At 42.9% G+C, this 25182-nt stretch overlaps 1 protein-coding gene across 3 annotated transcripts in view; it reads right to left on the bottom strand.

Moving 5' to 3' along the window:
* The window catches only part of SCARA5 (scavenger receptor class A member 5), a 150623-nt gene that overhangs the window by 8598 nt on the left and 116843 nt on the right, over window positions 1-25182 (bottom strand). For 2 of the 3 annotated variants that reach the window (XM_025874025.2, XM_073892547.1), the window contains exon 9: window positions 22259-24349. The exons of the other annotated variant lie outside the window; for it this stretch is intronic. In XM_025874025.2, coding sequence (XP_025729810.1) covers window positions 24213-24349 — 137 coding nt within the window. In that variant the 3' untranslated portion in view covers window positions 22259-24212. Of the gene's footprint in view, window positions 1-22258; window positions 24350-25182 lie in introns of those variants that run through there. 3 annotated transcript variants of the gene reach the window in all.

The following is a 25182-nucleotide window of genomic DNA, read 5'->3' as shown; positions in this document are numbered from 1 at the left end:
TTACAACCCCAAGATCAAGAGTTGCATGCTCTACCGACTGAGCCAGCCAGGCACCCACTAGGTCTAACTATTTCTTAAATAGACTTTGAAACAATCCTCTAGTTTTAGCCACACCTTTATCCCCACTTCCAAAAGTAGCTACTACCACCGATTCCTAAGTTTTTTGGGAATTCTGTAGCCTTCTCCACTTCATTCAGCCTTACATCCGGCCCTTTCATGTCTGTTAAATCATTCACCACTCATCCACCAGCTCTCCAATGTCAAAAATGCTGTTCCTTTTGTCTCCCAGCCTGTTAGCCCACTCTTGTAGGTTTATGCCTAGAAAAGACAAAACAGATTTATTCTTATTTCACTAAGATTTGGGGAGAGAGTAAAAGAAGGTACATAGGCCCAATCTATCATTTTTAGTTCTGAAAGTTCCTCCTTTAACTTTGTATCCCTGGTCCAAGCATAGGTTTCATTACTCCTTGGTAAATATTTAACTCTGGTCGAAGCATAGGCTTCATTACTCCTTGGTAAATATTTATAAACAAGAACCACCCTCTCACAAGCCTTGCTTGTGACAAGATAGGTCGGTCCAGGACACGCTGGGACAAGCTGTTCCTAGACATTTTTCACTTCAGTCCCTGACTTTGCCTGGCCTATTCCTGGCAACCACTTCATCATTTAGGTAAACTCATGTTCCCCTGAGGACTCCTAGTTTCAACATGCAACTAGTTGATCTGGACTTTCTGATTCAGTCAGGGTTGGAGAGTCCTTTCTTGTTTAATAACCTTGTTAGTGACTGGTTACCAAATCTTGACCCGCAGCTCTGATTCCCAAGTGATGCCCCTGGAGTTGCAACAGAAAGCCTTGTGGAGGGCAAGCCTTGATAATACTGACTTTTAAGGCAGTTAGACCTTCTCAAACAGGAAAACACTTGAGGAAAGGACCGTTCTGATCTGTCTATGGAGCATGGAATATCATCAGCCCAGCTCTTCCTTTTGGCTTCGTGGAATCTGAGCTTTCCTCCCCACACTAAAGTCCAGGGAGGAGACTCTTTTTGCCCGAATTATTATTTATTTCAAAACATTTTATATTCTGAGAAGGGGGCAGAAAGACCCTTACATTGTTTGTTTTGGAAGACATTTTGCTTTGCCCCAGGTTATTTCTCATCTTCCAGATTTGTGGGGTGAGTGGATTACCTGATTGCGCTTCTGAAAGGAAAAAAAGGAAGAGAAAAACAACCCATTCTCTGGAGAAGCAACATGGAATTTAAAACGGAAAAAGAGGCACCACTTATACATTCCATCTACCTCCCGCAAACGCCGTGTAGGGGACGCCTTGACCACAGAATCCACAATGCCAGAAATGAATGCCGACTCCTTTTTTCAAATGTGACTTGTTTTGCACAGAATTTGATTCTGATCTTTGCTATGACTGCCTGTGGCCACTCAGTTACTGGAAACCTATAATGCCAGCTCTTTGCTAAGTGGCCTTGGCAAGGCCTTTCCTAGCATTTAATCACAGTAAGAAGGCTCCAGAGACTTTATTAGCTGTATAAAGAATTATAGAGATATTAGCCTGAGTTGGATGAAGCCCAGAGCAGCTGTACCGCTCTTTAAGTGCAGAAAATTTCTCAGAGATATATTGTGCTAAGAGAAAAGTATCCTGGGATTTAACCATAAATTATGTGAATAATGAACATAAGTATTCCTAAATTTTACCAAATAGCTATATTCCTGAAATTGTGGTGTTAAATCTAATGTTCCATACCCAATCCTACTTCCCCATTTACTACCTTATAATTTCAAAATTGCTTAATCTCCATTTATGGTTGAATGTCAATGTCACCCTGTTATCTTTCAATCCCTCTATTCTCCAAGTTTCTCTGACAAGTACTTGAGTATAAACAATGTAAATATACTATGATAGCTATGTATTTAGAGGAGAGTTTGTTAAATATTTTGGTAAAGTGAATATTCACTCAGTATTTTGGTTTTTATATATTGACTGGAGTTAGGTCTTGGCTTCATCCGAAATGTACAAATGGGGGAGCAGTAACTTGCCAAAACAAAGTTTACCATTTTTATTTGTTTAGCTTACAAATTTTGATGGTTCCAAAATGCCAATTTTCTAATCTGTCTGTAACAAAGTTCCCACACGTCTACCATAAAAGGAGTAAAATAAGGGGAATAAATATTTTAGAAGGCTAAATGTATTCAATTTAAAATATTATGCTTCATAATCCTGAGATTATGATCTTCTTTCTTTATTGATGCTTAAATGCCCTCTTGGATCTGAAATTGTGGTGGTTTGTATAGATGGTTTTTCAAAGATGTCCTTATATGGCAAATAATAAAAGTAGGCAACCGAATATGTAACAGTCTCCCAATTTTGGAGGAAAACTACCTGGTCAGTGAAATTCTAAAGTGTGCAATCTAACTTTCTGAAATGTATTTTCCTGTAATTGATATTGTACTGGCATGAGGTGGTGATAATGCTTTGGCCATGCATACTTTTTCAAATGAGATAAATATGCTCTCCCTTTTAAAATCCTATATGAATCCTATTTTACTGTTGAAATGGTATAGTCTATATATTATCCATTAATCATTAAATATCAGCACTCTCATCTTACTCTAATTCTCAATTTATTCCAGTGCTTGATTAGCCTATATCAGTGTTTTTCCAAATAAATTTTGCACAGCACTAATTCCTTGTATAATAGTTTTCCATGCTATATAACAAATTACCAGAATCCTAGCAGCTTTAAACAACAAACATTTAGATTTCTAATTCTGGAATGACATTCTGAAGAGCGCCACAGTCTCCAGCAAAACAATCATAACTAGTGAAAATTATTCTTAAAATCCAATAGTTAAAGCCTCAGGAAATTGTCCTTAAGGTATAACAAACAAAGGAACATTTATTCTGGGGCACCTGGGTGGCTCAGTCGTCAAACGTCTGCCTTCGGCTCAGGTCATGATCCCGGGGTTCTGGGATCAAGCCCTGCATCGGGCTCCCTGCTTGGTGGGAAAGCCTGCTTCTCCCTCTCCTGCTCCCCCTGCTTGTGTTCCCTCTCTTGCTGTCTCTCTCCCTGTCAAATAAATAAATAAAATCTTAAAAAAAAAAGAAATATTTATTCAAGAAAATCCAGTAAAACTTGGTAAGAACAGTGAGAGTCTGTAGCATTTGAACAATAACTCATTGCCTCTCTCTTTACTCCTGGCTCGATGTGACAGAGACTCCACTCCAGGCAGGTGAAGCCAAGAACCCAGCACTCTGTCTTCTCCCAGCTTTCACTTAAGGGATATGGATCTTCCTGGGAGGGGCAGACCACCAGAATTTTTCAAGCGCCCCAGCTACATGTTGGCAAGGACCTGGAGAATCAGAACCCTTGTACCCTGGTAGAAACGTAAGATGGCACAGCTGCCTTGGAAAACAGTTTGGTAGTTCCTCAACAGTTTAATGACAGAGTCACTGTATAACCCAGTGGTTCTACTCATGCATATATTCCCAAGAGAAATAAAAACATATGTCCCACACAAAAACTTGTGCATGAATGTACATAGCATCATTATTTCTAATACCAAAAGGTAGAAACAACCCAAACATCCATCAACTGATGAATGGATAACCAAATGTGGTATATCTATACAATGGAACATTATTCAGCAATTTAAAAAAGTTCGGTACTCATCCATGCCATAACATGAATAAACCTTGAAAATGTTATGCTAAGTAAAAGAAGCTAGTCACAAGAGAGCACATATTATATGACTCCATTTATGTGAAATGTCTAGATTGGGCAAATCTGTAGAGACAAAAAGTAGATTAGTGGTTGCCTAGGGCTGGGGGAATGGGAGAATGACGATTGACTACTAAGAGATGTGAAGTTTCTTTTTTTTTTTTTAAAGATTTGTTTTTATTTATTTTTTTGACAGAGAGAGATACAGCGAGAGAGGGAACACAGGGGGAGTGGGAGAGGGAGACGAGCAGGGAGCCTGATGGGGGGCTCGATCCCAGGACCCTGGGACCATGACCTGAGCTGAAGGCAGACGCTTAACAACTGAGCCACCCAGGAGCCCCAAGATGTGAGGTTTCTTATGGGGATGGTCAACATATTATAAAATTGATTGTGGTGATGGTTTCACAATGCTTGAATTATACACCTTAAATGGGTGGATTGTAAGATACGTGGCTCGTATAGCAATAAAGTTGTTACCAAAAAACCTACAAAAACCTACACGTTATCTCATATTTTCTGTGGATCAGGAGTCTAGGCATGGCTTAACTGGGTACTCTGTTTAGGATCTCACAAAGCTGCAATGAAGGTGTTGGGCAGGGCTGTGATCTTATCTGAGATTGGGATCCTCATCTAAGTTCACTGGTTTTTAGGGCGCCTGGGTGGCTCAGTCGTTAAGCGTCTGCCTTCGGCTCAGGTCAGGATCCCAGGGTCCTGGGATCAAGCCCCACATCAGGCTCCCTGCTCAGCGGGAAGCCTGCTTCTTCCTCTCCCACTCCCCCTGCTTGTGTTCCCTCTCTCGCTGTGTCTCTCTCTGTCAAATATAAATAAATAAATAAATAAATAAATAAATAAATAAATAAATAAATAAGTACACTGGTTGTTGTTGGCAGCATTGAGTTCCTTGTAACTGTAGGACTGAAGTCCTCAGCTTCTACAGGCTACCTGCCATTCCCTGCAAATGGCCCTCTCTGTAACATAACGGTTTGCTTCTTCAAGGCCATTTATTAGTTTTTGTGATTTTGAATAATTGATCTAACCTATATATCCCACATTCTTCATTTGAAAATGGTAATAATAATAATAATACCTGCTTATTATGGTTGTTGTAAAGATCAAATAAGGTAGTGCATATGTGCCTGGCTTTTTCATATCCAGTCAATAAATCTTAGCTAATACTATTAATAATAGTATATTATATACTATACTGTTAATAGGATATTAATAGATGTTGCATAAAGAGTTCTATTAAAAAAAGTTTGAAGAGTCCATCTTCTAGAATAATGTATTAAAGATCTACAAAAACCCACTCCTCCATAAAGTAGTGAAAACACTGAAAAATTGCCAAAATCAACTTTTTTATAACTCTGGATATTAAAGATTTGCAACAGTCTGAAGAGCTTTTATTAAAAAAAAAAAAGACAGCTGAATCTCAGTAAAGAGTGAAACGTGTAGCACTTTAACTTGCCCTATCCCATTCCCTTCTCCTCAGCTCCATGGTAGCCCTGAAAACCAACAACCTCACAATGATGGTATCCATGAATCAGCAGGCTAGCAACCACTGAAGGGGAAAATCTGTTTGAGCTCCCCTTAAAGCCCCATTCCCAGAGCATTGTCACTATTTGACCTGACTGGAAGTTCCCAGGAAACACCCGCTTGCAGGGCTTGTCTTTATTTGATCTGACTCAGAGTTTGCTCAGTGCCAAACAGCCTTTTCCCTAGGGCATTTGCTGAAAACAATTAGTGGCAATTGCTTAACATCACAGCTGGCTTTGGCAGCACTAACAGTTGGGGCAAACAAATAGCTGACCAAAAATTATAAAAAGAAAAGCTGGGAAATGAAATTTTCACAGGAGCTTTGAAAAGCTCTCACACATTCCTGGGAATCTAGAAAGCCACATACATACATGCCCAGGGCTGTGAACATGCTCAGGAAAGTCCTGTGAAGGCTGTAATCTCTCACCTCTGCTTGACCTTGAAGCTCCATGCAAACAGGGAGTGAGGGCAGAGGCAGTGTTGCAAGCTGCTTGCTAGAGCACTGAAGGCATTTCCCAGATGCCACTCAGAGCCTCTGGGCAAAGACTGGAAAACTTGTTGGTTCAAAGTATTTAAGGAAATCCCTATCCAATCATTAGCTGACCACTAAGGTAACCTACTAGCGACTTCGATGGCTACACACCGACTGCAGACTTCACAGAATTCACTTAGGAAAGTCACTAAACAAACAGTAATAACAACAACAAAAAAACCTGTTGAATGGAAGGAGGGGGATCATGTGAAAGAATTTCAATTTAAAATAAAACTGAAGAATATAAAATGGAGAATTTCACTCATTTGCCCTCAGAAAGACAAAAGTTAAGGATAAAGACGTTGATTTCCTATAAATGCCTCATTTACAGAAAACTGATGGTGTTGGAATTTTCTTGGATGGTGAGAAGGTGATCAGAGGTTGTCTTGTATCAGGATGCCTGGGTGGTTCCATCGGTTAAGTGTCTGCCTTTGGCTCAGGTCATGATCTCAGGGTCCTGGGATGGAGCCTGGCATCAGGCTCCCTGCTCAGCGGGGAGTCTGCTTCTCCTTCTCCCTCTCCCTCTGCTCCTCCCACCTGCTCATGCCCAGTCTCCCTCTCCCCCTCTCTCTCATAAATAAACAAACTCTTAAGAAAAAATAAGAGTTTGTCTTATATCAATCTTGGGAAGTTTCTCCAGAGGCATGAATGGGAGATGGCCCAGGTCAGACTGATCTCACAAAGTGGGCTGAATTGAGTTCTGTGTGTTTGACTGGACTGATTCTGGCTGCTTGGGAAATTTTCAAGGCTGGTCTCCATTCATTTTTGATTTTTAACTGACTCTAAGTGAACTGTTCCTATATATTCCCTACCTATAAATACAGCCAATCCCAACCCCTTAGTGGACTCACCTGTAGTTTGCTACAGTTCACCTGTTCTGAATTGCAATTCCTCTTCAATTCCCATATAAATTCATCCTTTTGAGGTTGCCTCAGTTTACCTCCTTATTTAGGTCAGCACCAATTTCCAGAGTTGCCATAGTATATTACTTAAATGTCCAACTTTCAACAACAAAACATTGTGAGGAATGCAAAGAAACGTGAAAGTGTGGTCCATACACAGGGAAAAACAATAGCAGTCAATAGTAACCCTGAGGAATACCAGATGTTGGAATTACTGGACAAAGAGTTTAAATCAGCTATTATAAATATTTTTAAAGAACTTAAGACAACTGTTTAAAGAACTAAAGGAGAATATGAGAAAAATGTTCAATAAATAATGAACATTAATAAAGAGAAAATATAAAAAAGAATGAAAACAGCGGCGCCTGGGTGGCTCAGTCGTTAAGCGTCTACCTTTGGCTCAGGTCAGGATCCCAGGGTCCTGGGATTGAGCCCTACATTGGGCTCCCTGCTTGGCGGGAAGCCTGCTTCTCCCTCTCCCACTCCCCCCTGCTTGTGTTCCCTCTCTCACTGTCTCTCTCTCTATCAAATAAATAAATAAAATCTTTAATAAAAAAAAAAGAATGAAAACAGGAAGAGAGCAAATGTGTTCTTCAAGAAATGCTAAAGGAATCAGTCTTTCAGGCTGAATGAAAACACTAGACAGTAACTTCAATAAAGAGCACTGGTAAAGACAACCGCATAGGTAAGTATAATGTAGCTTTTGTTCATAAGTCTCTCTTCTACCTGATTTAAAAAGCAATTGTATAAAGCAATACAGTTGGCCCTTGAACAGTGTGGGGGGTAGGGGTGCAGTCAAAAATTCACATGTAACTTTTGACTCCCCCAAAACTTCACTACTAGTAGCTTACTGTTGATTGGAAGCCTTGCTGATAACATAAATGTTGATTAACACATATTTGTACGTTATATGTATTATACACTGTGTTCTTACAACAAAATAAGCTAGAGAAAAGAAAACATTATTAAGAAAATCATACGGAAGGGGTGTCTGGTTGGCTCAGTCAGTTAAGTGTGCAACTCCTGGTTTCGGCTCAGGTCATGATCTCAGGGTCCTGGGATCAAGCACCGAGTTATCGGGCTCTGCACTCAGCAGGGGGTCTGCTTGAGGATTCTCTCTTCCTCTCCCTCTGCCCCTCTCCCTGCTTGCACTCTCTCTCTCAAATAAATAAATAAATCTTTATTAAAAAATCATAAGGAAGAGAAAATATATTTATACTACTGTACTGTATTTATAGAAAAATATCCACATATAAGTGGACCCACACAGTTCAAACCCATGTTGTTCAAGGGTCAACTATAATTTTAAATCTGTACTATGAGCTCACAATATATAAAGATGTAATTTGTATGATGATAATAACAATACTAAGGAAAGTGGAGGAAATGGGGCTGTATAAGAACAGTTTTTGAATAATATTGAAATTAAGTTGGTATTAATTCAAACTACGTTGTTATAAATTAAGATGTTACTTATAATTTTCAGGGCAACCACTAAGAAAGTAACTTTTAAAATATAGTAAAAAATTTTAAAAAGGGGATTAATATAGTATACTAGAAAATATTCAACAAAAAGGCAGTAATAGAAGAATAGAGAAACAAAAGATGTAAGATGTGGAAAGCAAATATAGCAAAATGGCAGACGTAAATCCTGTCTTATTAGTAATTACATTACATGCAAAAGGATTAAACAGTCCAACCAAAGGCAGAGATTGGCAAAACAGACTTCTTTTTTTTTTTTTTTTTTTAAGTTTGGGGGTAATGACCAAAATAAAATTAAACAGATTTCTTAACTTTTCAGAACCTTGAATAAGCTTCAGGATATGCTGGTCTACATCATTCTAATGAGTAATAAAGCCTATCTTGAAGTCAAATTTCTTGCACTTCTGGTCAATTTTGTGTCAGGAGTAGTTTGTACATAGCTTGCAGATTTTGTTGTCAAAATTTCCTTATTTTCTCTAACATGATGGTTGGGTTTCTGAATTTTTCCCTTGAAGCTCCCCCATTTTAGCTACTAGAAAAATATTTCCTTGAGTAGAACACATTATCTCTCTCTCTCTTTTTTAAAGATTTTATTTATTTATTTGTCAGAGAGAGAGAGAGAGAGAGAGAGAGCACAAGTGGGGGGGGTGGAGAGGGGCAGAGGCCGAGGGAGAAGCAGACTCCCCGCTGAGCAAGGAGCCCAACACAGGGCTCAATCCCAGGACCCTTAGATCATGATCTGAGCTGAAGGCAGACGCTTAACTGACTGAGCCACCCAGGTACCCCAAGTGAGTAATCCTTGATTAAATAGTTTTAAACCCAGTTCTTGTGGTTATTCATTACCACTGCCATAGAATAATCAGTTATTTACTAGGATGGTGGTTCTCAAGCTTTTGTGTGTTTTGAAATCACCTGGAGAGCTTGTTGAAACACAGGGGTCAAGACCCCTTCTCCAGGGTCTCTGATTCAGAAAGTCTAGATTGTGTCTGAAAATCTGCATTTCCAGTAAGTTCCCAGGAGATACTGAATCTGTTGGTCCAAAGACCACAATTTGAGGACCCTTTTAGGAGGATAGGAAATTTTCAGTCTTGTTACAAATTGCTACGAGTGCCCTGAAAGAGGATGGCAGGGTAATATGAAAGCATTAAAAAAAGAAGCTGGGGTGCCTGGGTAGCTCAGTCAGTTGGGCATCTGACTCTTGATCTTGGCTCAGGTCTTGATCTCAGGGTCATAGTTTTAAGCCCAGTGTTAAAAAAAAAAAAAAAGAGGCGTCCTCGTTTGGAGGGGTCCCAGAAGTCTTCGAGAAGGAAAGCGCTTTTGAGTTGAAATTAGACATATGAGTAATAGTTTATCAATGTAACAGGGTGGAGAGTGGGAAGAACCGTTAGCCCCAAGGAAGAGTGTGTCAAAGAATCTTAGGCCTGATGGAGCCTGATGCTGCTGGTGAAGGGAGAGGCCAGCGTGCTGGAGTGCAGGGGGAGAGGGGAGAGGAGGCACCAGCTGAAGCCAGGGAGAGAGGCACAGGCCAGACCAAGCAGATTCTGAATTTCATCCGAAGAGCAAAGGGAGTTTGTTGAAAGATTTTTCTCCAGGGAATGAAGAGACCAAGTGTGTAATTTTTAAAGTTCTCTCTGCCCACTGTATGGGAAAATGGTTGCAGGCAGGCAAGAGTAGAAATGGTGTGACAAGCTGGGAAGGTACTGAAGCTGCCCAAGGGAGTTGGGGGCATGGGCTGAGGAGGTGTGAGTGCAGTGAGGGGCTGCGGCCAGGGGGCGTGATGCACTGGATGCAGGGGCAGGTGAGAGGGCTGTTAGCATGCCAACTGGACAATGGTGTGATGTTTACTGCACTAGAGAGTCCTAGATGGCAGGGGACCATCATGTGATGGTGGTCACAAATAGTTGTGCGTCTGGAATCAGTTTTGGACATATTATGTTACAATTTTAAAAGTTGACATAAGTAAAGTTCAGGGATTTTTTGGGGAGAGAATGAGGGAAGAATACACATTTCTATAAATTTTGGGAAATGCCTAGATTCACATAACCACCACCAGTATCAGGATACATACTAATTTCATCTCCAAAAATTCCTGCTTGCTATCCTTTGTAGTCAAATCTTTCTTACTCTTAAGACCTGGCAACCACTGATATAGTCTTGGGACATAATTTTACCTTTTCAAGAATGTCAGATAACTGGAATCATACAGTATATAATCTTTTGGGTCTGGCTTCTTTCAGTTAGCATAATGCATCTGAGATCCAGCTGTGGTGTTGTGTGTATCAATATTTCATTTTTAAAAATTCCTTTTTTTTTTTTTAAAGTAGGCTCTGCACTCAGCATGAGCCCACTGAAGGGCTTGAACTCACAACCCTGATCAAGACCCGAGCTGAGATCAAGAGGTATCAGGCATTTAACTGACTGAGCCACCCAGGCGCCCCTAAAAAAAATTCATAAATAGTACTGCACTGCATGGGTACGCCACAATCTGTTTAGTCACTCAGCCATTAAAGGACATTTGGGTTTCCCATTTGGGGCATTTATGAATAAAGCTGCAAGAAAGATTTGTGTAGTTTTTTATGTGAGCATAGGTTTTCATTTCTCTAGAGTAAATGCCTAGCATTGGGGTTGCTGGCTCATATAAGGATATGTTTAACTATAACAAAACTGCTAAGCTATTTTCTAAAATGGTTGTGCCATTCTGCATCCCCACTAATGAAGTATGAGACTTCTAGTTACACCACATCTTCATCACTACTTGGTTTGGCCATTTTTTGTTTTTTTAAAAATGTGGCCATTCTAATGGGTGTGTAGTACGGTGGTTCTCCTGGCATTGAATGTCTTTTCATGCATTTATTTCCATGGGTCTATCTTCTTTGCTGAAGTATCTGTTCAAATCTTTTGCCTAATTTTTAATCAGGTTGTTTGTTTTCTTATTGGTGAGTTGGCCATACCAATAGGCCAACTTTGTGATAAGTGGGTGATGACGTAGGCCATTGGATATATAAGCTTGGGGTTCAGAGGCGATGTCTGGTCTGAAGATACTCATTTTGGAGTCGGTGGCATATAGTTACTTCAAAGTCCAAGGAGTGCTTAGAGAACTGAGTCTTGAGGAATTCCAGCACTTAGCGGCCAGGGGAGAAGGTGAGCCTGCAAAGGAGACTGAAGGTAAGCAGCCATAGAAGTTGAAGGAAGCCTGGAAAGTGTGGTATGAAGGCAGGCAGGTGAGCGTTTTACAAAGAGAAGAGTGAAAAACAGAGCTGAGTGCTGGTGAGTGATCATGCATAACAGACACTACAGAAAGCGCATATGATTTACCAACTCTGCTCACAACCCTTCAGACACCAAATGTGTGGTTTTTCCCCACCACGCATTTCTCGAAATCTCTGTAGACACCAACAAGATGTCCTGCAACTTAATTCAATTCTGCTAACTACCTGGAGTTAACACAGACCCCAATTCTGCTAACTACCTGGAGTTAACACAGACCTCACGGGTTAGGGGCTCAGTCCCACAAGACTGCCCCTCAAGATGCCAATTGCAAGTCTGGGCCTCCCATATTCTGACCAATTGGCTACAAATCAGGGGTTCCCGTGACTCTCTCCTTTGGATTGATACTTTTCCACAGTGGCTCACAGAACTGAAGGAAATACTTTACTTAACGATTATCAGTTTATTCTAAAGCACAGAATTCAGGAGCAGCCAAATGGAAGAGATGCGTGGGGCAAGGTAGAGTGAAGGGGCATGGAGCTTCCATGGCCTCTCCGGGCATGCCGCCCTCCCAGCAGCTCTAACCCAGAAGCTCTCCCAATCCTGTTGTTTAAGATTTTTATGCAAGTTCCAATATTAGGCACGACTGATTGAAATCATTGGTCATTAATGACTGACTCGGTCCCCTCCTCCTCTGCCCCTCCCCAGAGATCCCAAGTAGGGCTAGAAGTTCCAACCCTCGCATCAGATGGTTGGTTCTTCTGGTAACCAGCCCCCGTGTTCTAAGAGTCACCTCATTAGCATAAACAGGTATGGTTGAACGGGGACTTATAATTATGAGTACTAAGAGACTCCTCCTCTCATCCTTATCACTCAGGAAATTGCAAGCATTTGCGAGCTCTGTCCCAGGAACCAGAGACCAACATCAGGTTTGCCCATCTCACAATATCATACCAACTCGGAAGTCACTGGTAAGCTTCGGACTATTTCAGTGTCCCTAAGGGGGTAAATGTCAGACTGGAACATGATGAGAAAGGGAGTGGAAACTGAGGAAATGGAGTAAGCAGGTCATTTTTTTAAATATATATTTTTTAATTCGGGTATAGTTGACACACAATGTTACATCAGTTTCAGGTGTACAACATAGAAATTTAACTTCCTCTACATTATGCTGTGCTCAGAACAAGTGTAGTGCTATTTTTTTAAGTTTTTTTTAAAGATTTTATTTATTTATTTGTCAGACAGAGAGAGAGAGAGAGCACAAAGCAGGGGAAGCGGCAGGCAGAGGGAGAAGCAGGTTCCCCGATGAGCAAGGAGCCTGGTGTGGGACTCAATCCCAGGACCTGGGATCCTGCCCTGAGCCAAAGGCAGATGCTTAACCGACTGAGCCACCCAGGCGTCCCAGCCATACATCACTATTATAGCATCATTGAAGCAGGTCATCTTCTGAGATTTGGTTTTGAAGAGGATCAAGGAAATTGTGTTCTTATGCTTTGCCATAATTTTAGAACTTCTAGATTAAGACTTGACTCTTCATTCACTTACTCAACACTTCTGAGATCCTGCTCTGTGCCAGGCCCAGTGCCGCTGATGCAGGCAGGCCGGGTCCGAGGACCCAGAGGGGGTCCCACGGGACCAGTCAACAGGGTCCTTGGCTATGTGCGGGATAGAAATCAAACAAGAGCCAGCAAAGAAGTGAGCCAGCAAGCAGGGTTTATGGAAGATAGAGAGCAGATACATAGAGAGCATCTGGCAGCCGCAGAAAGGAGAAGGAGAGTGAGTGTCATCTTTGTTTGGGCTCTGGGGTTTTTAGTGCACGTGTCCTCTCAGTCATCCAGGAGTCATAACAAGGACAAGTGCCCAAGGGTCTACCCCCCTTGGTCACTTATGCCCCGGAGCCAGGGATCTTGGGTCAAGGTGGAAAATGTTCGTGATGACCTCGCCCAGTCACTCCTTAGATGGTATCTATTGTGCTGGAGGACTCCAAAGAAGTCACTAACTCCTTGACCTCTACGAGGAGGACGTGCATTATCGGTACTATAAGCCACATGCGGGGCAAGGGTGCAGGTCCTAGCAAGAACAGAAGCAGGAAAAGGAGCAAAAGCAGTTTTTTTTCAGAGGGTCCCTTCCGTTTCCCTGTCTCACTATTTGCCGAGGAAACAGCTAAATATGATCAAGGTCCCAGATGATAGCCAACTAGCTGTTCCTGGGCAGAACAGACAGTTCCTGTGCTCAGCGTTAAGGTAGAAGAATGTTGTTACTAGCAACGTTTTTCTTGTGTAGAAATTGTGAATTGTCTCTTGCAAGTTTTGAGGTCATAAAATATTGGAGCTGGAAGGGAACAGAGAGATCATCTAATACAAACCTCTTCACCTCACAAATGTAGACATTTGAGTCCCAGAGAGGTTAAAGAGCTTGCCCAAGGACACACATCTAGTAAGTGGCAGATTCAAGGAAAGAGCCCTTATCTTCTGCTTCCAAGATCAGGGAATTTCTCATGACCCACGCCAGATCATACACACAAGTGTCAATTTCTGCATTTCTGAATTCATATAGCTTAACCATTCCTTTAAATGATAATGTTAATGAATTCCATGAGTCAGTGCTTATTTTCCATATTCTGCCAATTAATTGTGGTCTGGGGATTATCCTATTCCAAGGTCCTGGATTATAAAGTGCAGTGTCAGCTGCTTTTTCCAAGGTAATCCATTCCAAAACTTGGACCAATTACATCCGATACAGTTGAGAGTTCGCTGAATTTATTTTTAAATGTCCTTGAATTAAAAATCAATAGTCCTGTTTATTTCCCCAATAGCAAAGCGAGAGGGAGCAATTTGCAGCAGGAGCTGGGGCGCCCACAAAACCCGGAGAAGAGAATACTGGTGGATGATGTGCTGGAGTGACTATTTTGGGGGTTGGCCTTTCTTTGTTGTTGCGGTCAGAGATGAGAGCAGGAAGAACCTATGGTGATTTCTGACGTTGACTCCCCTTCAACAACCTGGACTAGGCTCCTACCGTCTGGGGAAGTATCAATTTCCTTCGGAACCAGGAGCATCTTCTGCCTCATCTAGAGCTGGTTACTCCCCCAGCCAGCAGCATGCCGAAGAGAAATGGGGAAAAAGCCTCCATTGTACAAAACGGTCACCTTCAGATCTAAGTAGTGTAGCCTTGGGCAAGTGATATCGTCATTAAATATCAGAGCTGGGGCGCCTGGGTGGCTCAGTTGGTTAAGCGACTGCCTTCGGCTCAGTTCATGATCCTGGAGTCCTGGGATCGAGTCCCGCATCGGGCTCCCCGCTCAGCGGGGAAGCCTGCTTCTCCCTCTGACCCTCCCCCCTCTCATGTGCTCTCTCTCTCTCTCTCTCTCTCATTCTCTCTTTCAAATAAATAAATAAAAATCTTTAAAAAAAAATATCAGAGCTGGAAAGCCTGTCTCAGCTCCCATAATTTGTGAGTACAGACAAGAAAGGCAGGTTTAGAGAACTGAAACATCTTACATTATGCACATTTGTGGTGGTGCCTGCCTTCTCCCTCTGTTCTCAGCTTCCTCACCTGTAAAATAAGGAGGTTGAACAAGATGACCTCTAATATCCCTTCCTCCTCTGACATTCAATGCTCTGAAAGTCCTTTGGAGCCTTGCTACTTGACACGGGGTTGGGGCCAATCAGTGCGGCAGCGTCACCAGGGAGACAGACTTGCGGAATCTTGGGTCCCACCCCAGACCTACTGCATGAGCAGCCTGGTTTGAACCAAACGCCCGGGGGGATTCATGTACACATGACGGCGGGCTTTAGAAATCTAGTGGATTTTGGCCCTATAGACGTTTCGTTCTTTCCCGGAGGCTTTCAGTTCCCATTCTCTCAGTAGCCTGAAGATGTCACCAGAGAGCCAACTGTGGTCTCACTGGAGAAAAAAAAGTCTACTGACCGTGTTTCTCTCCCAGCTTACTTGCCATCTACTCATCTACTCTATCCTCCCGCCCATCAGATTCCCTTAAGCTCTTTTCCTTGTTACCCAGTAAGCTACAGAGAAATGGGCTACGAAGTATATTCTGAAGCTGTCCACACTACAAATTCCTCAGTGTCTGCCTTTCCAGAAGAGAACTAGACCCTAGGGGTCTTCTTGTCTCGAGTAGACTCCCATGGTGTGATTAAAAAAAACTCAAAATCCTGTGTTTGCTTAAAAATTCTGGTAAATATGTGATTGATATCACCACGCTAACAATGTAGTACAAGGAAATATGGTTTGTTTTGGTCCCAGGATTTATTTATTTAATAGGGTGTTTGTATTGTATCACATTATCCATCAATTCCCTATAACTTTAAATTCAAATGACCATCTTCCCAGTAAACCAAAGGCCAAAGTCTTCTGAGTTATTATAGAAATGTCATTATTTGCACAGCCCTTTAGATTTTGTAAAAGACTTGCAATTTAACATATATTTCTGAACCCTCATAACATAAGGTGTGTAACAGTAATCCTGGCTTCTAGATGATGATCCGGAGGCTGGAGGTTCATTCAGTAAGTTGAGGAACTTGGATCCAGGTCTTCTAATTCCATATTCCATAATCTTTCTATTTTACCAAGTGTCCCCCCCCAATTATAACCAAAGTTCTGCCCAATGAATGATGCCAAACTGTAGTTATTCACCACTGAGATGTTTTATTTGGGAATTTTAACATTTCTGCCTACTAATTTTTTTTTTCCAGCAATGCAATTCACCAGTGATAACAGATTAGATAATGGAATTTCTAGAGAAGATCCCATTATGTCTGTGGTTGGGAAGCTGCTACTGGGCAACGTGGACTTTAGAAATAATAATATTCTAAAATACTGTAGCATGGGAATGTTTCCCTGGGAAGGAAAGTCCACACCGGCTTCTCCCCACAACCATCCATCTACCAAGCCCCCAACATACAAGTTCTCTTTCTTCTCTCTCTAGTGCAGAAAGGAGATTTTTCTTCCTGCCTCTCTATCTTCCCTTCTCAGATAACAAGCATCCAGCATTTGTCGGGCCCTCTAGAAGGTGCTTTATGATGCAGTGGAGAACTAGTTCCTGCCCTTTGTGGAGTTGGTGGTCTACTGACGGAATTAGACACTGGACAAATGGGAACAGTGATATGGAAGGGAAAGAACAGGGGAGCAGAGTAGCTGATTATAAAGGGGTCATACTCTAGTGTGGGGATCAGGGAAGGCTCCCCCAGAAGTAGTACATAGGCTGAGACTTGAAGGACAGTACTAGTGAGGGCTGGGAGTGGGGCACGGGGAGGAAGAACTCTCTCTGCGGAGGCAATGGCATTGGACCTGTCAAATAGACAGAGTGGAGGGGGCAGGAGAGTGGGCAGCTAGCCATGATGCAGCTAGAGAGATGGCTGGGGCCACATGGCCCAGGCTTCATGGGCCCCTACACAGTACTGTCTGCCCCAAAGTTATTGGCAATGAGTCCATCTGTTTAAACATTTCATGGGAGCAATCAGCCGCTATTCATATCTTTGGAGGAGCTTAAAAATTGACACTGGATTATAATTTTTCATTTTTCTTAAATTTCAGAATTAGGGGTTACCTGGGTGGCTCAGTCAGTTGAGCATCTGCCTTCAGCTCAGGTCATGATCTCAGGGTCCTGGGATCGAGCCCCGCATCGGGCTCCCTGCTCAGCGGGAAACCTGCTTCTCCCTCTTCTCACTCCCCCTGTGTGCGTTCCCTCTCTCACTGTGTCTCTCTCTGTCAAATAAATAAATACAATCTTTAAAAAAAAATAAACAAATAAAATTTCAGAATTAGGTATATAGGTGAGCACTGAAAGTGAGCAGACATCAGAATGAAGGACTGCATGTTTACCTCGCTTTTTGTCTCCCTTTAACCCCCATATTAATTCTAATAGTTCGTCCACAGTCTGGGTTTTCTATGTATAAGATCATATCATCTGCAAATACTTAGCTTTGTTTCTTTCTTTTCAGTCCTCACACTTTTTATTTCTTTTTCTTTTCTTACAGTGCTAAGATGTCTGTCGCGTTGCTGAAGTTCGCAGAGATAGCTGACCTTTTTACCTTGTTTTTGATGTTTAAAAGGAAAGTTGCCAATATTTACATCTAAGTATGCATGTTACAGGCTTTTGATGAATACCTTTAGGAGAAGTTCCCATCTATCCTTACTTGCAAAGAGTTCTTATTATTAACAAATGTTGAATTTTCTATCATTGATCGAGATAACCATACACGTTTTCTCCTTTAATCTGTTGATGTGATGATTACATTAATAGATTGTTACATTAATAGACTGTCTAAGGTTAAACCAAGTTTGCATTCCTAGGATAAATCCAACTTGGCATGATGTAGACTGCTTTTTACATTCTGCTGGATTCTGTTTGCGAGTATGCTGTTAAGGATATCTGCGTCTATGTTGATGGGTGAGATTGGCCTATGATTGTTCCTTTTTCATACATTTTTGTCTTGTTTTTGTCGTGAAGGTTGTCCAAGTTTCATCAAGTGAGTTGAGGGAGTGTTCTCTCTTTTTCCCTTTTCTGGAAGTACTTGTATAAGACTTGCAAAGCTCTGTTGTTTGAATGTTTGTTAGAGCTTACCTATTAAACCATCTGCAGATTCTATTTCTTTAGAGATCATTGCACTATTCAAGTTCTTGATGCATTTTTTTTGGCATTGAAAAATTATCTCTAATTTCACTTCAGTTTTCATCTAACTTTCATCCGAGTTTTCCAAAAACCCTAACACAAGGGTAGAGGAGTCTGTACCATGTGACTATGGTCTCTTAGCTGATTAGACCAAGTAGTGAATGGCTTGCAGGCAACTCTTTAGATGAGCCAGTTAAAGTGGGTCTCTTTTTTGCAATTATTTGAGACCTGGTTGGAACAGACTGTCTTTTTAACTTTTGTGTCTCCAGAACCTGGCAGAGTGCCTGTCTTAAGGGAAAGGTTCAATAAGTATCTGGATGTGTTATTTTCAGCTATTGTACAAATTAAGAGACTTAAAAGTAGGCCGTCGTTCAGTTTCTTAATATAAACTAGGCTTCTTAATATAAATTAGGCATAATATAAACTAACCTACAGAACTGTTTGAAGGCCGCTGACGCAGGGAGGTTACCTTGCAAGTTGTAAGTTCTTCCTGCATTTTCATTCCACTTCTTTGAGTCCAAATGAGGGGAGAGCCAATTTTACTTATTGAGGCTTTTCAAACTCTTGGGGTTTTTTTACTTAATTGTTTAAGTGTTTAAAAATGTGCCTTGGCCTAGAAGAAATGGTGGCTTTCAGTGGCTATCTTGAAAGGAGGGCGTCATTGGCAATGATTTTTTTAAAGCTTTAATTGCTGTAGCAATCGGGGTCCAGCCAGAGGGCAAAGCCATACCAGTTATTTGAGAGAACATTCAACATAAAAAGCTGTTAACCAGAAAACTGAAAGTGCAAAAGGGGAATTCGATGAGACCACAGGGGTAGCAACTGTAGGAAGCAACAACCATCCCTTGTAGCTGGGAGAACCAGGGGAACTAAGGGAGAGCCTGTAGCGAAGGGTGCCACGGAGCTGTGGCGCAGAGCCCTGGGCGGGATACCAGTGGTCGGTGCTGATATCTCCATGAGGGCGTGACGAGGCTGGTTCTACAAGTGTTGGGAAAACTCTAGTCTGGATCCAGCTGATGCTTCTGGAAGGCACCTCAGATGTTACCAGGAGATGTCTTGCTGGGGTGATGCTTACAGAAACCTCAAGCAAACAAGAAAAGCTCACGGAGGGAACAGCTTTCGCCCTGGAGCGGCAGAGAGGTGCGGACAGGATCAAGCCTCCTCTGGCCTCGCAGCCTCCCCCTGGTGTTGCCCAACTGAAGAAAGCCACAGGAAGCCCGCAAAGTGCAAGTACAGTTTGCAGAGTATCACAAAGTATCGCCAAGTGGAGTGTTAGGATGTGTCTGGAGCTGAGAGACAATGAACTTAATCATTGACACACATGTTCAGAGCGGCCATTGCCAAGTACCAATGTCAAGCCGGTCTGATATCCCAGGACCGCAGGTTCAGGGCTTTGGACTCTAAAAGAAGCAAGGAATTACGATGGAATCTTTGTAAAAGGTTAGAGTCTGAATGGGCATTACACCACACAGAGGGAAGTACGTACTTGACTGGACAGTTGATCCAGTGTTGCTTGTTACGGTCATCATTTTAGTAAAATGAGCAAATATTATATGTAACTGTTTTAATAAAGACTACTGGTTTGACATTTACTGGAATGAGTAGAAAGTTAATGGCTCTGGATTTTATATTGCCAGTGTTGTTCCAATGAAAGCCCGTACTAAGGCATCTGATGGGAGACGACCCTAAACGAAGGTACAGTGTCCACGGAGATTGGTCCGCTAAGTATATGGAACAATCACCAAATGACTTACTCAAACATCCGGTTTCTTACATGAGGAATCTTGCCCTCAGAAGATATTACTGCCTGGAACGGTAGATAAGAAGTTGACTGTAGGAGAGGGACTCCCACTATTTATACTAAGAGCCCTGATTCTAATTGTCTTTCTAGAGATTTGTTTATATCACAGAATCTGAAGTTTTTGGCTCCCAACTTGAAACTCTTAATTCCTCATAAAAAGCTCCAGAAAAGTTGGTTTCATTGGTTTCCAACAAACCCAAATCCTGTCCTCAGTTTCCTAGTGTAAATCACCTTTATCCCCTACCATTTTTTAAAAAGATTTTATTTATTTATTTATTTGAGAGAGAGAGAGAGCATGAGCAGGGGGAGGGGCAGAGGGAGAAGCAGGCTTCCCGCTGAGCAGGGAGCCCGATGCGGGGCTCGATCCCGGGACCCTGAGATCATGACCTGAGCCGAAGGCAGACGCTTAACTGAGCCACCCAGGCGCCCTTTCCCCCCACAATTTAAGCTCATGTTGTAGTCTGACCCCACTCTCTTCTGACATACACCTTTCTCTGTAAATGGGGAGACATCCCACCTGCCCTTTGCCTTATACTGCCCAGGAATAAGCTACCGTCAAAGGATCTCAAGAGATTGTCCTTTAAGAAAGATTTCTTAACTTTCTAGTTTTCTATGCTCACGTGTCACTATGTCTCAGAAACACATGGAAGGAATAAGATATTTGTCTGATTGGAACCGGATAGCTCAGGAAATCTGTTCAGCATAAATAGTAAATGGCTCTTAATCTTGATTTGGGAAATGTTACCCCATTTGCTATGATTAGCGTGTGCTGTGGTGGGACCTGCCTGACATTATTCTTTGCATAGTTATAGAGCTCCAAATGTCAAACAACTTCCTCTTCAGTCTGATTTGTGACACAAGAATAAATAAATACGTCAAATGATTTTAAAGAAGGAAGAAACGGTACTCGAAAGTGACTTGGGTTGAAATCCTTTGCTACAAGGGAAGATTTTAGGAATCATTTCAGAAAGACCAAAGGTGCTGAGTAAAATAGGAAGAGAAAGAAAGACACCCAAAGTATTTTGGATCACAGATGGACTCCTTTTATGATGTAGCAGGAGAACAGAGCCTAGGAGCTCCATAACTTCACCCTTGCCTGACTCCTTTAAATATCTGAAAAGTTGAGATCTTCCAGAATCAACCAGGAAGGAGGAGTCTCCAGCCTCTTGAGAGAGTCCATTGGGCGTCAGAGGGAGTCTGTGATTGTTCTGTGTGGGTTGGTCTTTGTTAAAGGGCTTGCCATGGATTCCCTCTATAGGTGGTGCATCAGGATCATTTCAGTGTAGGTAACCGAATACAGAACTGTTTATTTCAGTAAACAGGGTAACAGGACTCAAGGGCTGAAAAATTGTGTATTCATAACTGATCTACGATCTCCATTTCCCCCTTCATCAGATTAACCTCTTCAAATTCTAGTACCACGGCTCCTTGTGTTACTTATGGTGTTGTGTTTAAGATTTCTTGGATTCAGATCCTCACTTCTCTACCGGGTGATCCTCCCAGGACCTCAATCTCCCCTCCACCCCCAGAGAGTTGGGATGATTAGAACAGAACCAGGGCTTACCAAAATTCAGCGAGTTCATTCTTGTAAAGCCCCAAGAGCCTGTCCCATGGTGGGTAAATACTCCAGGGATGTTAGCTGTGGTTTCTGTCATATGACCTCTGCTTACCTACTACTATTTTGAGCGAACAGACATGTCTGTTTACCGGTTAGTCATCCCCATTTCCTATTGATAGTTACTTGTATAACCAGCACCGCCTGTGCTATTGTTCTCTCACTAGCAAGAAAGATGATTTGTTAAACAATGGAGCTATTTGTGTTTTGCGTAAATAGCTTGGCAACAACCACCGTCCTTTTCACCTGTACACTTCTTGTTGCGGGACGTGATTATTCTCGTGTGGTTAATGTCATGCCAAGAGCCTGTTAAAAGGATAAAAGTTAGAATGTAAGCTCCATGAGGGCAGGAACCAAGTGGGTCTGGTCTACCACTGTGTCTCCTGTCCCTGGGACAGGGCCTCGCGCATGGTAGACACTCAGTAAACACTTACTCAATGAACAGGCATGTGAAGGAAGGGAAGAACTTTGTCACAACCATTCTCCTGTGGGTAGAGCGTGAGTTTCCTCAGAGAGGAAGGAGATTTCACTGTGTCTTTTAAAACCGATCTGAATCTGTCAGTCACAGGAGGGAGAGGTCTTTCCCTCAGACCTAGAACGAGCTCCCGGTGACTGGAGCCCTGGCAGGCAACAGAGCCTTCTGTTGCCTACCAGCTCACTGCTCTGAGGAGAACACTGGTATCATACCCTTCTGCTCACTGAGGAGAACACTGGTATCATAAGCTGCCCGTTCTACCAATCCCCAGTGAGAAATAATCAGACCATCCAGTTTTTACCAGTCCTTCCCACGCATGCCAGAATTTCAGGAGAAAGAGAGTGATGTAAAACTTGTTAGTGACATGTTCTTAGCTTTATTGAAATTCTTTCTTACAAAAGGTCTGATGTATTGTAGGCCAGGCCTAATTTCCTTTAGTCCCTGAAATCCAGGTCCATGGTTATTTCCATGTCCTCTTAAGTAAATATGTAAACTAGTAGACTTTTCGATTAAGGTTCAAACACTTATCATTGTGATTTTTATTTGATGTAAAACAAGACTTGTGTTTCCCCAAATGAAAAGACCAAGTAGGAAAGTTATGTGGGTCTTCATCAATGGGATAACTGGATTCTTTGCCAGAACTGACTTGGAATTTATTTCGTTCAATGTGACATCTTTCCACCTTCGGTATTTTCTTTTTTTAATGTCAACTTTGCAATGCTCTGAGCTATGTAGTGAAGAGTGCCATGTTTATATATGCATAATATACTGGTTCTGGAAAAAGATGCATGAGTACATGCGTGTAATGTAAACATAGCAATTGATCAGGAGAGTCTCTGATCATTAGGACATTAATGGATAATAAGCATATTGTAAGCAAAAAACCACCAATAGCACATATTGGTTTAGTTGTCAGCCAGGAACTCTGCTGGTCCTATACCTGGATGGTCCCAGGGGTCACTTTCCCCAGCCAAGCTGATGCTCACCCCATGTGACAGGTATTTGTGTATCCAAGGCCTGACTCAGTCTATGACTCCCCGAGGGAGGTGAGTCCGTGCTCACTTACTACCATGCAGCTTCCCTAGTCCTAGAACACGACGTATATGGCCTGGTTTGACCTCCTCCTCATGTCAAAAGCAGAATATGATCTCCCTGTCACTAGGAGAGGGGTGCAGACTAAGGACTGGCAGAGCCCCATGGCTCCTTCTTCTGCCAGAGGTTATAGGGGATCCTCATTTCCCTACAGGATCCATCAGGACACGTGTTCTGATCACAGGAGCACACCCAAAGAGTCCTGGAAAGTTCAATATCATCATCTCCAAACAGCTCCGAGACACAAGTAACTTGGCCTTGACCCTGATTGCCAGATGACTAAGTGTTGGTCTCGGTTTAACCCAGACAGCCCCCATGTCACCCTTCAAATCAGCTTTCCTCCTAGGTGGGTGGTTGGCCTGGAAGCCAGTCCGTGTCTGATCTTATATCCTGTAGGTTTGGAGTATGGAACCCTGTAGTCCCACATGCCTTGCACCCGAGCTCCCTGCTCAAGCCTAGTAAAAACACGCTAGGATTCAGGTAGAAACAATGGTTACTGTCATTCTCAGTGCCAGGTGAACAGGTCAGCTGAGTGCTACCTAGAGGTAAGGTCTTACCCCAGCTAACAAGCCTTGGGGGAATGCTGCAAAGTGGATAAATGAATTTAGCACCCAAGATACTATGTAGTACACAGGATAGTCACTCTATGGATGTCAGTTTCACTGCCCTTCTCCAAAGCCAGGCTGTCTCTTGCAGGGGCCGTGCATTTCCCTCTCACTCCTACTGGGGGCCCGTTCTCTATGTCACTTCCCTGAACTAAGGAATGGTGTACAGAGGCAGAGTAAAGAGGGAAGAGCGAAATCATTTGGTATAGTCTCTTGCTGGGAAGGAAGATGTCAAAACTCTTGGCCTAACTAAGGGAATTCTCTGAAGAGCAAATGGCCTGTCGGGCCTCCCTCCCAACCCCACCTGCTGCATTTCTCTCCAGCAGACTCTCAGCATTTAACCGACAGACCGAAGGTGAGCATGGGTATTGAGTCCTGATGCACAGTGCTTGCTTGGAAGGCTGGGCAAAATGATGATCCAGTAGATCCCAGAGCTGCACTTTGGAGCTGATGCCCAAGAGGAGAATGACGACAGGCCACCATGGTCCTGGGACAGGGATATGTGGGCCGGGGGATGCCGGGCTGGGCAGGGCAGAGGTGATGCCCGCACCCCAGGAGTGCAGGAAGGAGGCTCGGCAGCAGGGCCCCGGACCCTGGACCATGCCCACTTTCAGTGTCTGTTGCACGTCACCCCAGCATCCTCAGCGTGCCCGCAGTTTGTCACCCCCCATTTGGAGAAGCTGCAGCGGAAGATGGAATCTTCTGTACCCTTGCAGGCGACATCATCCATCCAAATCCTCCCTGTGCCTGTGGGGACAAGTCAACACGGTTCCTTAGCAGACATGCAGGAGAGCAGGACAGAAGACAAACAGAGCATTGCTGTGTCTGTTCTTGACCGGGCTGTCCTGGGCTCTGCTGGCAATTCTCAGATCTAGTGGTTCCCGCCTGCCCCCTCCACCGCCCACCAAGACAAACGCTCATTTTCTAGGCTCCGTTTCTTGAGGCCAGGATAACAATAACTGCGGTGACGGCAGTATGTATTGGTATCTCCTGCATGTCAGACGTCTCACGCATGTGATCTTCCTCCATCCTCATCACGGGGCTGTGAGATAGACCTCACTACACCCATTTTATAGATGGAGGGCTGAGGCTCAGGATGCAATTGGTGCAAGGTTGCTCAGCTCTTAAGTGGCAGGGTGTGAACTCAAGATCAAGTTGGCATAGGCCCATGCTTTCTATGCGACACCTCATGGCTTTTGATTTTTTTTTTTTTAAGTTTTTTTTTGACCAAAATTTTGGGCAGAGGAATTTTTTTTTTAAAAATTTTTTTTATTTATTTGAGAGAGAGAGAATGAGAGATGGAGAGCATGAGAGGGAAGAGGGTCAGAGGGAAGAGCAGACTCCCTGCCGAACAGGGAGCCCGATGCGGGACTCGATCCCGGGACTCCAGGATCATGACCTGAGCCGAAGGCGGTCGCTTAACCAACTGAGCCACCCAGACCTCATGGCTTTTGAGATACAATCTCTTGCAGTCTTTGTTGCCGAGTACTCAAGCGTGGGCTGATCTGAGGGACAATGTCCGATAGGCCCTGGATGGGACAGATCCGGTGCGCCATAACCAAGTAGGTCAATGCCAACAT

Source organism: Callorhinus ursinus, unplaced genomic scaffold, assembly GCF_003265705.2.
Source record: "Callorhinus ursinus isolate GAN/ISIS: 27379988/994484 unplaced genomic scaffold, GSC_fseal_2.0 scaffold4, whole genome shotgun sequence".
Taxonomy (NCBI): Eukaryota; Metazoa; Chordata; class Mammalia; order Carnivora; family Otariidae; genus Callorhinus; species Callorhinus ursinus.
This window is presented reverse-complemented; position numbering and strand designations above follow the sequence as displayed.